Source organism: Schistocerca nitens, chromosome 1, assembly GCF_023898315.1.
Source record: "Schistocerca nitens isolate TAMUIC-IGC-003100 chromosome 1, iqSchNite1.1, whole genome shotgun sequence".
Taxonomy (NCBI): Eukaryota; Metazoa; Arthropoda; class Insecta; order Orthoptera; family Acrididae; genus Schistocerca; species Schistocerca nitens.
In genome coordinates this window covers 435,876,546-435,891,356 of record NC_064614.1, presented here as the reverse complement: position 1 = coordinate 435,891,356, position 14,811 = coordinate 435,876,546, and the positions used below count along the sequence as shown (strand labels likewise).

At 44.6% G+C, this 14,811-nt stretch overlaps 1 protein-coding gene across 2 annotated transcripts in view; it reads right to left on the bottom strand.

The window, feature by feature from the left end:
• Positions 1–14,811, bottom strand: part of LOC126251315 (uncharacterized) — a 136,466-nt gene that overhangs the window by 84,874 nt on the left and 36,781 nt on the right. For both annotated transcript variants that reach the window (XM_049951648.1, XM_049951666.1), the window contains exon 3: positions 7,563–7,735. In XM_049951648.1, coding sequence (XP_049807605.1) covers positions 7,563–7,735 — 173 coding nt within the window. The remainder of the gene's footprint in view (positions 1–7,562; positions 7,736–14,811) is intronic.

Sequence of the window (14,811 nt, the reverse complement as noted above, 5' to 3'; positions counted from 1 at the left end):
CTGGTCTGCACAGAGACTTAACCTGAATCCTATACAACACCTTTTGGATGTTTTGGAACGCCGACTTAGTGCCAGGCCTCACCGACCGACATCGCTACCTCTCCTCAATGCAGCACTCCGTGAAGAATGGGCTGCCATTCTCCCAGAAACCTTTCAGCACCTGGTTGAACGATGCCTGCGAGAGTGGAAGCTGTCAGCTGTCATCAAGGCTAAGGGTGGGCCAACACCGTACTGAATTCCAGCATTACCGATGGAGTGCGCAACGAACTTGAAGTCATTTTCAGCCAGTTGCCCGGATAGTGTACTTGGAAACAACCAAAATTTTAAGATTTCTGTAGAAGCACAACTTTCACTTTTTGCCTTCACCATAGAACATAGAGAGTATGAAAACAGAATTTAATTTTTGGAACTAGATCAATATACGCTGTCGGAAATGGTAAGAATTATAGCATGGACACCTTGTCGAAACGTTACCAAACTCGTACTCCAGTATTTTTATGCCTGTGGGATGTGATGATCGAAACTCCATCCTTATCCTTTTCAGTAGAGAAAACAGACATTCCAACAGATGAAGAATGATGTGAGTACACGATGGTTATTGTGTGTGTCTAATGCTAACAGAATCATTAAGAGGTAGATCACAAAACAAAATGTCCAGAGGACAGGCCTGTGCAGTTCATCTTTTTGGCTTTGAGAAAGGTCGAATCTTTCACATAAAGGATCCGAGAATATCATTCCGCCAGATCGCACAAACAGTTGGTTGTAGTGCGATGACTGCAGAACATGTGGTGACGAGGTGGACTCAGAACAACAGCGTGGCCATAGGACCACTAACCGACTATGCCAGAAGCTTAAGAGAATCGTCAGGGAGAATCTGTGTGGAAAGAAGCGGGATATTGAAGTACTGAGGAATGATGAGCTGCATTTGAAGTTCCCTAATGCTGTAGACACTGCATTAATAAACTCCACAACATGCAATTCCATTGAAGAAGAACAGACATCTCTAAAAAAGCCAATCACAGAAACTGGACAGACAAATATAGATACAAGGAAGGTAAATACAAAGAAACTTTGGGCAACAGAAGAAATAATTCAATAGATCGACGATGTGGGTTCAAATGGTTCAAATGGCTCTAAGCACAATGATACTTACACTGCTGGCCATTAAAATTGCTACACCAAGAAGAAATGCAGATGATAAATGGGTATTCATTGGACAAATATATTATACTAGAACTGACATGTGATTACACTTTCACGCAATTGGGGTGCATAGATCCTGAGAAATCAGTATCCAGAACAACCACCTCTGGCCGTAATAACGGCCTTGATGCGCCTGGGCATTGAGTCAAACAGAGCTAGGATGGTGTCTACAGGTACAGATGCCCATGCAGCTTCAACACGATACCACAGTTCATCAAGAGTAGTGACTGGCGTATTGTGAAGAGTCAGTTGCTCGACCACAATTGACCAGACGTTTTCAGTTGGTGAGAGATCTGGAGAATGTGCTGGCCAGGGCAACAGTCGAACATTTTCTGTATCCAGAACTTAGTCTTGGTGTCATCTTGAAGGAAAATAGACCAACTTCTGACTCGCGTGGTACACTAGTACAAAATCACGCCACTACAAGCGCTAGCGGCAGTTGCAGCAAAGATGGCCGTCTTTACCGGTTCTGAGTGTGTTCTCTGTGTGATTTGGTTTGAAGAATCGAAGTATGTAACAGCCCTGTAACGAAATTTTTGCACAGAGTATGGTAAAGTTTCTTCCAGTAGATCTACAATAACAATCTCATTTGGAAAAATTACTACTGTGTTCTGACGTCCGCGATTTCCTAAATGTCCGCTTCCCAGGTAACTGAATGGTCCTAAGTGTGGCAGTTGCCTGGCTCCCGTGTTCACTGGACTGACACCTCTTGACTTTTTCTTTCATGGATTCATCCATCAAGAATATCGTGTTTTTTTCCACCCTTACAGGCTTCCCTGCCAGAGCTGAGAGCTACAAGCTACCTCACAACTGTGCAAGTAACACCCAACATGCTGCAGCGAGTTTGGCAAGAAATAACTTCAGATAGGATGTGTGCTGCATAACCGATGGAAGTCGCATTGAATTTGTTTCGGCTTAAGGTAAAGAGCTTGGTGTATTTTACTATAAAGTGACACCGAAACAATGTCTGTAAGTTAAATGAATAAATCAGTATGAGTTTTCAAAGCTGTAAAGTCAGTTTTGATACATATGTTATTATCTCATGATTTGGCTACTTTGCTGTTAAATGTGACTCTATAAATCTTAATGTTCGAGATTGGAACACAGTTAGGTCTTGTAGTGTCTGTTTCTCACTGTGTATCAATGATATTTCATTTGTGCTACACTCTTGGAACTGCCATTTGAATACTGATGACATCAGCAATATGTAAGCGCCAGCTATAAAACGACTGCTGCTGTCGTGTCAGCGTGTGAATGATGTCCTGCGTTTAGTATCACGATAGGCACAAAACATGAGTCTAAAACTAAACCCGTATAAATCGCAGGTCATCTTCATATCATACAGAAAGTGGATCAGTGGACTTTTTCGTAAAACAGTTCACACTATATCTCTCGATGATATCCACTTACACCATCAAAAAAGAGTAAAAATTCTCGGTACAGTTTTGGATGAGCGTTCCAGTTGGGAAGAATAAACTGTTACAGCATGCAGGAAATCTCTGTTCTTTTTTTTTTTTTAATAAATAACACAGAAATTAGTCCAGTCTTTAGTTCTGCCACTCTTTACTACTGCGATGTAGTTGAACAGCTCACAAATAGTGGAAGCTCCATAAGACTCGAACTAGCAATTAATGCTTGCATAAGAAGTGTGTGTGTGAGTGTGTGTAACATTGGACTGTTTCATACTAGGGTGGACGCGAATGGAGAGGCTAAGTTATTTACACATGTTCTGTCTTCTTCACTGATTTCTCAGTCACATGTGTCCTTACGTATCAAATACCTGTCATCATTCTGTAACTGCACTACCAGACTGGAAACGTCCAGTATCTTATATCTTGACTGTACCGCTACATAACACTAAAACTGCCTGTATCTGCCTCTTCATTACAGCTATATAGCTCTAGCACGAACTAACTTCTAACCTGCATCATTTCCAAAACCATTCTGCATTTGAAAGGAGATTAAAGCTTTATCAGTTATCATCTGCTTATCTTCCCCTCTTGGTATATCCCTGTTGCCTTCGTTCTGCCCAACAGCGAATCAGTGTCCCTGCCTTAATGTCAACATTATCTGTGCTTTCCTAACACCGATCTACTTCAATTTTCTTCGTTCCATCTCATCTCTTAATCTTACCCACTCATTTCTCACTCTTCCTCTGACCAATCAATCTCTTCTCCATAATGATTCCTTCTGTACTGCTACGATACATTTCTGTTAGAAATCACTACTTACATTTGACAAGATACTGGCAGTTCTTAAATTCTACATACATAGGTGAAGGGCTTGTACCTAGGGCATGTTTTTTTAACCATTATTTAACCATTTCATTGCTTGTCTTATTTCCTGTCAAATGAATCACAATACACAAGAGTTTATTAAAAGGCTGTATCACAGAGATCATTCTTCAAAATGTTGTATTTGGCTTAAGATACAATGCGGTGGTGTACCATGGGGCATAGCTTAACATAAGTGAACAAGTGGTATGTTACAGCTAGACCCCCTGAGCACAGATCTAGGGCTAATAAACCGAACATCCAAATAAATACAAATAAAAGTAATTTTTCTGGGTAAGAAATTAGACCCAAAGTTCATGTTAATACACATTTAAAAGCAAAGAATTACTTTTATTGCCTTAGGCCTACGTAGCATTTCTATGTTGTTAGTCTCTGTTGCTGTATTGTAAATGTCCTGTCCTTGGTGTGAAAAAGACTGAAGTTACATGCAGGCTTGGGGTACAAGGCTCCCCCCTGTTCATTATTCTGTATGTCTATCTATCTATCTATCTATCTATTATTATTATTATTATTTTCGATTATTCCCATTTAAAGAGAGCGTTTGAACTTGAATTCCTTTATGATGATTGTTTATGTCTATCTATTATTATTATTAGCATTATTATTATCACTATGTTGCTATTGTGCTATGCATTGGGACTATGCTTAGATATAAGAAATAGCATGGACACCCTAATTTTACTAGGTGATATAATAGCATAAATAAGTAAAAAACAAAATATAGCAAACTCCACTATGGTTTGTAATCCACGTTAAACTGCTTGTTACGAAACAGCGTCTATTCTTGCCTTCTTTCGATTCATTGTATTCTTTCTGCTGGCACTGGCGTGTAGGGGCTCTTCCTATCCTGTAGCAATGTGTGCCAGCGTCCGCCTGCTTAGCTGGGTGGTAACGTGCTTGCCTCCACTGCGCTGGGCCCGGGTTCGATTCCAGGCCGGGTTGGAGATTTTCTCCGCTCGTGGCCTGGGTGTTGTGTTGTCATCATCATCATTTCATCCTCCTCATCGGTTGCAAGTCGCCCAACATGGCGCCGACTGAAATAAGACTTGCACTTGGCGGCCGAACCCGAATGGGACCTCCAGGCCAACAATGCCGTACGATCAATTCATTTTTTTATGTGTGCCAGGAGGTCTCTATGAATTTACAGATGAGCTTTCAACTCCATAAATTCCGGCAGAAACTGACAGCACCTTTCTGCATTATCTCTATTGTCACAACGACAATGAGCAAGAGTCTTAAAAGGTCGCCTGTAGAAGCTTCGCGTAGACCTTTTGTGAAGGTGCAGTCTAGACTGCATCAAATCACGTGGTAATTTTTAATTCCACACTTTTTCTACGCCCTCACTTTGAGTAGGCTGTAGATACTCCCATCTTCAAAGACCACAGTCTTGTTCACAGAGCAGCATGAGTACATTCCTGGATTAACGACCACTTGTGGGCCCTATCACTCTTTGCTGGCCTGCTAAATCTTATTCTCAAAAAAATGTCTGTGACTTGCGTGTGAAACGTAGAAATCAACGTCCCTGCCATCTGGTACCTCTGTAGGGTTTGATGAGTGACCTCATCTGGGTGTGGCGTACTTGATGAACTTTGTACACACTCTTACTCGCTGGACTCAGGCCATAACCAAGGATGGAAGCAGTGTGCCATACTGGGGTGTTTGCATGATCTCTGCTCGGTGGAGGGAGGTGACTAATTTTTTGTCTCATGTGCTTATCTGACACCAACTGAATCGTGTCCTCAACGTCCGTGTCGAATATTAAGTGTAATTAACCTTAGGTGTAATCCAGTTATCAGGAGACATGGCTCTTTTCGTCCGGTGTGGTTGCTGTTATGAGGGGTGTTCAGATGAAAAGGTGCGAAACAACACTGTGGTTATAACTGAACTCTTTATTCAAAAGTAATCACCAGAGGCCTGAACGCAACTATCCCACCGTTTCACGAGCCGAAGGATTCCCTGTTTCCAGAATTCCTGTGGCTGTGACGGGAGCCACTCCTCCACAATGCCCTTCCGTTCCTCGTCCGAATCGAAGCACTTCCCTTTGAGATGTACTTTCATTTTTAGCGGACCAAACACAATGGAGTCGCAGGGTGACATGTCCGGGCTGTGGGACAGAAGCTCAAGCTCCTCCCATTTGGACTCGGCCATTACACTTGTAGCTCAATCTGTCGTGCACAGTTGTTCACGCTGTGCCAACACTAGCCCCCGTCATCACGGCCAACACTTCACAATGTGAAAAGCCGATCACTTCTCTCTGGGTCGTCTACATTGTCGATGACTTTGGCCGTGATTAACTTGTTTACCTGGCCTGATCTCGGGTCTTCTCTCAAACACTCGACGAAATTCACGAAAACGGACACACCACCCCGTCTCTGATTTGTCGGTCACACATTCTCCCCTGTAAGCGGCCATTATTCCACGAGAAAAATCGGCCGGTTTAACCTTGTTCCGCAGTCAGAAATCTGATAAGACCTCGCTGCTCCTCAGTCGTCGAATTTTGCAACGTGAGCGCCATGTGTCCTCAAATCCACTGGCGCATAAAATGGACTGAGCACACAACTGGCTGCTTCTCCCCTGCATCATGAGCCTGCACATTCGCACAACCACGCCGGACGCTACATTCGCGTCCATAGACGTCGCACTATATTATCCCAAAGTGGCATATGCAAATTTCAACCGATCTGGTAGTTACTATGTTTCCTACCTTTTCATATGAACAGTTCTTATAGTTCTACGTTTGTTGTTTTCTGTGCAGTTTGATGGGCACTATTGTCAGCTCTAGCGCAGCCTTACCATATACGTGTTCATTACCTTAGACGAGAGTTTCTTGATAGCAAACCTTAATGAGAATCAGTTTGGATTCCGTGGAACACGTGAGGCAATACTGACCCTACGACTAATCTTAGAAGCTAGATTAAGGAAAGACAAACATACGTTTCTAGCATTTGTAGACTTAGAGAAAGCTTTTGACAATGTTGACTGGAATATTCTCTTTCAAATTCCGAAGGTGGCAGGGGTAAAATACAGGGAGCGAAAGGCTATTTACAATTTGTACAGAAACCAGATGGCAGTTATAAGATTCGAGGGGCATGAAAGAGAAGCAGTGGTTGGGAAGGGAGTGAGACAGGGTTGTAGCCTATCCCCGATGTTATTCAATCTGTATATTGAGCAAGCAGTAAAGGAAACAAGAGAAAAATTCGGAGTAGGTATTAAAATCCATAGAGAAGAAACAAAAACTTTGAGGTTCGCCGATGACATTGTAATTCTGTCAGAGACAGCGAAGGACATGGAAGAGCAGTTGAACGGAATGGACAGTGTCTTGAAAGGAGGGTATAAGATGAACATTAACAAAAGCAAAACGAGGATAATGGAATGTAGTCGAATTAAGTCGGGTGATGCTGAGGGTATTAGGTTACGAAATGAGACACTTAAAGTAGGAAAGGAGTATTGCTATTTGGGGAGCAAAATAACTGATGATGGTCGAAGTAGAGAAGATATAAAATGTAGACTGGCAATGCAAAGAAAGCGTTTCTGAAGAAGAGAAATTTGTTAACATCGAGTATAGATTTAAGTGTCAGGAAGTCGTTTCTGAAAGTATTTGTATGGAGCATAGCCATGTATGGAAGTGAAACATGGACGACAACTAGTTTGGAGAAGAAGAGAATAGAAGCTTTCGAAATGTGGTGCTAAGAAGAATGCTGCAGATTAGATGGGTAGATCATAACTAATGAGGAGGTATTGAATAGGATTTGGGAGAAGAGAAGTTTGTGGCACAACTTGACTAGAAGAAGGAATTGGTTGGTAGGACACATTCTGAGACATCAAGGGATCACCAATTTAGTATTGAAGGGCAGCGTGGGGGGTAAAAATCATAGAGGGAGACCAAGAGATGAATACGCTAAACAGATTCAGAAGGATGTAGGTTGCAGTAGGTACTGGGAGATGAAGACGCTTGCACAGGATAGAGTAGCATGGAGAGCTGCATCAAACCAGTCTCAGGACTGAAGACCACCACAACAACAACGCTTTATTTCACAAAAACAGACTTGCAAATAAGATACTCACCACTTTCTTTCAGGCTCAGCTGAGGATAATTGTGTGTATGTTGGAGATAGCAATTTTTTCCGATGATTATGGCCACTGTGATGCGCCGAACAGCGTGCACTAACTGGGAGAGGATAGGATGCCTCAGATGGTCCGTTGTCAGCGTTTCCAGGTTCCATTCCATCTCGTCCAACCTTTCAAAATGAAATGGAGTCACTCCATGTAACAAATGATATTCGCAATGATTGTATATCTAGAATGGAATAGCGAATAGAAAAGTCAAAGTGCCCATTCTCCAGTTTTTATGTTTTCGTTTGATACACGTGTCCTGGTTATTAGAGATGGATCAAGGTATAAGCCTGAGCTATCCCGGTCAAAATTATCAGCGGTATGCGAGTCTGCTGCCACATTTCGGTAAACTGAGCGGTCTCTGTTGACATACACTCCTGGAAATGGAAAAAAGAACACATTGACACCGGTGTGTCAGACCCACCATACTTGCTCCGGACACTGCGAGAGGGCTGTACAAGCAATGATCATACGCACGGCACAGCGGGCACACCAGGAACCGCGGTGTTGGCCGTCGAATGGCGCTAGCTGCGCAGCATTTGTGCACCGCCGCCGTCAGTGTCAGCCAGTTTGCCGTGGCATACGGAGCTCCATCGCAGTCTTTAACACTGGTAGCATGCCGCGACAGCGTGGACGTGAACCGTATGTGCAGTTGACGGACTTTGAGCGAGGGCGTATAGTGGGCATGCGGGAAGCCGGGTGGACGTACCGCCGAATTGCTCAACACGTGGGGCGTGAGGTCTCCACAGTACATCGATGTTGTCGCCAGTGGTCGGCGGAAGGTGCACGTGCCCGTCGACCTGGGACCGGACCGCAGCGACGCACGGATGCACGCCAAGACCGTAGGATCCTACGCAGTGCCGTAGGGGACCGCACCGCCACTTCCCAGCAAATTAGGGACACTGTTGCTCCTGGGGTATCGGCGAGGACCATTCGCAACCGTCTCCATGAAGCTGGGCTACGGTCCCGCACACCGTTAGGCCGTCTTCCGCTCACGCCCCAACATCGTGCAGCCCGCCTCCAGTGGTGTCGCGACAGGCGTGAATCGAGGGACGAATGGAGACGTGTCGTCTTCAGCGATGAGAGTCGCTTCTGCCTTGGTGCCAATGATGGTCGTATGCGTGTTTGGCGCCGTGCAGGTGAGCGCCACAATCAGGACTGCATACGACCGAGGCACACAGGGCCAACACCCGGCATCATGGTAGGGGGAGCGATCTCCTACACTGGCCGTACACCACTGGTGATCGTCGAGGGGACACTGAATAGTGCACGGTACATCCAAACCGTCATCGAACCCATCGTTCTACCATTCCTAGACCGGCAAGGGAACTTGCTGTTCCAACAGGACAATGCACGTCCGCATGTATCCCGTGCCACCCAACGTGCTCTAGAAGGTGTAAGTCAACTACCCTGGCCAGCAAGATCTCCGGATCTGTCCCCCATTGAGCATGTTTGGGACTGGATGAAGCGTCGTCTCACGCGGTCTGCACGTCCAGCACGAACGCTGGTCCAACTGAGGCGCCAGGTGGAAATGGCATGGCAAGCCGTTCCACAGGACTACATCCAGCATCTCTACGATCGTCTCCATGGGAGAATAGCAGCCTGCATTGCTGCGAAAGGTGGGTATACACTGTACTAGTGCCGACATTGTGCATGCTCTGTTGCCTGTGTCTATGTGCCTGTGGTTCTGTCAGTGTGATCATGTGATGTATCTGACCCCAGGAATGTGTCAATAAAGTTTCCCCTTCCTGGGACAATGAATTCACGGTGTTCTTATTTCAATTTCCAGGAGTGTATTACGGTGCGTTTACTCGTGCGTACCTTGCACCTTGTCGCTGTACGACTGTGCTTGCCCCACACGCAAGTAGAGACACGCGTGTAGATTGCATGCCTCTTCCTCAACATTTACGTGCGAGTGATTACATTCACACCTGTGTTCTCTTCGGGCGCACCTACTTCGCGTGGGGCAGGCTACTGACGCACGGCCACTAGCTGCGGGGTGCACAGGTGTAAATGCACTTTAAGAATGATTGTGCGTTCATTCGTCCACTACCGTGACAGGAAAAGGATGTACTCTAATACAGGAGCATCATTATCATCGTATGGTTTTACAGAGCACACACACACACACACACACACACACACACACACACACACACACACACACACACACACACACACATACATACATACACAGTATTTTCATAGGCTAACGTTTAAATTTCATGATCAGATAATGGTACTCGCTTTCACTTTGTGTAAGCCTTTGAGACTACCTTTGAAAAGATGGAGCAGGTAGTTCTCCACAATATGTCTGTCCGTTCCTCCGCTTCACATTCACAGGCATTATTATTAATCGTCCTGAAATTAGAGATCAGTTCAAAAACACAAATATAGTACATACTTAATTTACAGACATATTATTTATGTAATTTATCACAACAGTTGTAGTCTCCCAGAATTCCAAGGGCTTTCCAGCGTACAAATTTTGGGGCACTCTTCCACAATGTCTCTGAGAGCCTGCCTTGGGAAGCCACAGGTGCACTCCGCACTGGTATTCATTCTTCATCTGTATAGGAAGGTCACAGCATCTCCCATGGTTGGTCTGAATCCTGTAAAGTGTAATCCATGTCCTCCAGGGAGATCACGTTCCCGCGGTTTGTGGGCTTGGAGAAATATCTGGAGCTCTAGTGGAGTCTTATTACACCACTCTTGCGTCCAAGTTCGTGGAGACTGAACTTACGGTCCGCCAGATTGCTAGCCGTACTGAGTGGGGAATTTCTGAAGCGGAATCTGTTGATTTTGACAGCAAGAATGTCCTCATGAATTGGCAATTGCTGGTTGATGCAGTTTTTCTTGTATTCTCCGAGAAGACTATTCTTTCTTCTCAACTTAAGTGGTGGAATGCGGCTGAGAGAAGGTAGGCAGAATAATAGAATGGATTTGATTGTGCCAATAACACAGTCATCACTGTTTTATTTAATCGCGTGTCTACCAGCTTCGTGCGGATGTTGTTTATCGAGACAGGGCTGCAATATTCTGCTGCTGAGTAGACAAGGTTCAAATGGTTCAAATGGCTCTGAGCACTATGCGACTTAACTTCTGAGGTCATCAGTCGCCTAGAACTTAGAACTAATTAAACCTAACTAACCTAAGGACATCACACACATCCATGCCCGAAGCAGGATTCGAACCTGCGACCGTAGCGGTCACGCGGTTTCAGACTGAAGCGCCTTTAACCGCACGGCCACACCGGCCGGCAGTAGACAAGGCCGAGGGCAGATGATTGTAAGGTCGAAGCTGCAGAATCCTACGTTGTGCCACATATTTTTTTTTTTTTTGCATAACATCGTTTCTTGAACTCAGTTTAGTTTCAGTATTTGTTAGATACTGTTTAAATGACAGCGTTTTCTCAAGTATATCTTCAAGTTACCGTGGCCGTTTGTAATGGGTCAGATATTTACCATCGAGAAATATGTGCAGTTCACCGTTGGATAGGGTGAAAGAAGAGGATTCAGTTTTCTTAACGTTTGGTTAAAGTCCCTATTTATGGAAGCATTACCCCATTCTGCTTATGCCCTCTGATGATAATACCGTGTATTGTCGGCGACGTCGATTTGTTTGTCCTGTGTTTCTGTCACCCAGTCAGCAACGTAACTAAACTTCACGGGCAGTGTGACTGACATATCAGCAAAACACTAGCTAAATAGTAGCTTGCGGTACGCCATTGTTGAGGGTCTAGTGGTATTGTCTGTAATTGCCTGGAATGGTCTGTCAGTCAGCGTATTATTACGAAGTTGTGCTGTTATTCTGCGTGGTATTATACGAAGCAGCCGATAAATAACGCCCTAGCTCCACACGGTATTATAATCTGCAGATAGTTCAGTAAATACAGCAGAGGTCATTAGTTGGTTCTGGGAGCCAATTTCTATGTAAGTCTGTGGATCCATTAGCAGCCGTTCAGATATTCGCCAAAGAAAAATAAGCAAACAACCGGATATTTTCGGAATCATCAGTACCTGGATTCAGTGAATTTTTTGTGGAGTGTGTATTTCGAAGACTTGACTACAGATTATGGATGCATGCGGCTACACATGCATTGATGTATCTGATTCGCTATACATGGAGCGCGTAGGGGCCTGAAGATGCCGGTAATGAGATTCCCGAAACTGGTCGGGTAAATAAAGTAACAACTTTTGAAAACATACAGCTGTTTGGTGATTTTTCCTTGTTAAAAAATTTGTGTTAATTGTCCATGAAAGTACTTGAATCCTTTATGCAGCAGCCTCTCAAATAATTTGTACCTCGAACTCAGTACGACAATATAACGAAACTTTAATGTTTGTTGTTGAGTTTACCTTATTTTAACATAGCAATGACCTTCTGTTGAAGTGAAATGTTTATATTAATCTCTCTGCTGTGTACCATATCTCTGTCTTTGGTTGCTGTCATAAAATAAAATACATGTGTCTTGTTATAGCAACTACGTCGTGCGTGTGCTTTATGTTCTGCCCGTTAGTTCTTTCTTGAAGTTTCTGCAATAGGTTATGGACCCAGAACACGATTCAAGAAAGCAATTGGGTATTGCAGTTTTTTTCCGTGACGCCAGAAACGCGTTAGCGTGTGTAGTGTACTACGCGCGGTTCGTACTGTACACTACTGGCTATTAAAATTACTACACCGCGAAGATGTGCTACAGACGCGAAATTTAACCGATAGGAAGAAGATGCTGTGTTATGCAAATGATTAGATTTTCAGAGCATTCACACAAGGTTAGCGCCGGTGGCAACACCTACAACGTGCTCACACGAGGAAAGTTTCCAACCCACTTCTCATATACAAACAGCAGTTGATCGGCGTTGCCTGGTGAAACGTTGTTGTGATGCCTCGTGTAAGGAGGAAAATGCGTACCATCATTTTTCCGACTTTGATAAAGGTCGGATTGTACCCTATCGCGATTGCGTTTTATCGTATCGCGACATTGCTGCTCGCTTTGGTAGAGATCCAATGACTGTTAGCAGAATATGGAATCGGTGGGTTCAGGAGGGTAATACGGAACGCCGTGCTGGATCCCAACGGCCTCGTATCACTAACAGTCGAGATGACAGGCATCTTATCCGCATGGCTGTAACGGATCGTGCAGCCACAGCTCGATCCCTGAGTCAATAGATGGGGACGTTTGCAAGACAACAACCATCTGCACGAACAGTTCGACGTCGTTTGCAGTAGTATGGACTATCAGCTCGGAGACCATGGGTGCAGTTACCCATTACGCTGCATCACAGACAGGAGCGCCTGCGATGGTGTACTCAACGACGAACCTGGGTGCACGAATGGCAAAACGTCATTTTTACGGATGAATCCAGGTTCTGTTTACAGCATCATGATGGTCGCATCCTTGATTGGCGACATCGTGGTGAACGCACATTGGAAGCGTGTATTCGTCATCGCCATATTGGCGTATCACCCCGCGTGATGGTATGGGTTGCCATTGGTTGCAGGTCTCGGCCACCTCTTGTTCGCATTGACGACACTTTGAACAGTGGACGTTACATTTCTGATGTGTTACGACCCGTGAATCTACCCTTCATTCGATCCCTGCGAAACTCTACATTTCAGCAGGATAATGCACGACCGCATGTTGCAGGTCCTGTACGGACCTTTCTTGATCAATAAATGTTCGACTGCTGCCCTGGCCAGCACATTCTCCAGATCTCTCACCAATTGAAAACTTCTGGCCCATGGTGACCGAGCAACTGGCTCGTCACAATACGCCAGTCACTACTCTTGATGAACTGTGGTATCGTGTTGAAGCTGCATGGGCAGCTGTACCTGTACACGCCATCCAAGCTCTGTTTGTCTCAATGCCCAGGCGTATCAAGGCCGTTATTACGGCCAGAGGTGGTTGTTCTGGGTACTGATTTCTCATGATCTATGCACCCAAACTGCGTGAAAATGTAATCACATGTGAGTTCTAGTATAATATATTTGTCCAATGAATACCCGTTTATCATCTGCATTTCTTCTTGGTGTAGCAAGTTTAATGGCCAGTAGTGTGTATACGTGAACGATTGCTGCATGTTTGTCTAGTGGAATTTTTGTGGTTGTAAATCTGAACTGTTTTACGGGACTGCAATGGATTTTTATGGTATAGAGAAGCTGTGTGGTGCTGAAAATTGGACTATTTGGAAGTTCGCAGTACGAAATTTATTACGTGCGTCAAACGGCGCATACGAAGTGTGTATTGGCGACGTAGAAAAACCGGCGGGTTTGCCAGCGGATGCAACATCGGCACAAACAGATGTGTTTAACGTTGCGTTAAAAACTTGGGACTAAGCTGATCATGCAGCCAGTCAGATTATCGTTACAACTGTAGAAGCAAAAGTCTTGGCGTTGTTGGTTGCACGTGAGAGTGCACGAGGTATGGAACAAGCTACATGCCCTGTTTGAACAGAAAACAAAGCAAGCTACACATTCTGTTCAGTCAGAATTCTTCAATTTTTACACGAGTTCATCCTCGCGATAGCTGTGTCCCAGGCTGTGTTGAGCTGTAAACCGCCGTCCTTGTTGATAGTGTTTTCAGATATTTTTATTTCTTCCGCTTCTTTTATGACGTTATCTCAAAATCCTTTCGTCCTCATAATGACACGTTCTATCGAATAGTATTAAGTGTCGATTTTCTAAAGCGTGTTCTACCATGGCTAATTTTTGAGGATAGCAGAGGCATAAGCACCTCTCGTGTTCCGTCTTGCGTCGCTCCACAGTGTGTATTGTTTGGGCGGCCTAGTAGCAGCCACACTGACATGGTACTTTGTACACTCCAGACGCTGTAAGCCCTAGACCGTCCGTTACAGGCCTCATGAGCTGTCGCATTTTTTCTGGGGGCCTGAACACTGATGAGATATTGTGTCTCGACAAGAGCTGACTAATCTTTACAGACAGTGTCCCACAGAAAGGCAAAAACGCATGTTTCTTGTTCTCTTCTTCGGTAGTATTTTTCCTGCATATCTACCAGAAATAGCCTGTGATGCCTGGAAAATTTTGCGGAGGTTTCTTAGTGGTAGTGGCAGATTTTCAGAGATTGAGACGGTGGGCGAGGGTGTTCAGAACGCCACGTTTTTGTACTGGATGGTGATGACTAAGAGCGTTCGGATGCCGATCCGTGTGTCTAGGTTTCCTGTACACACTGTGGTTGAAGTTA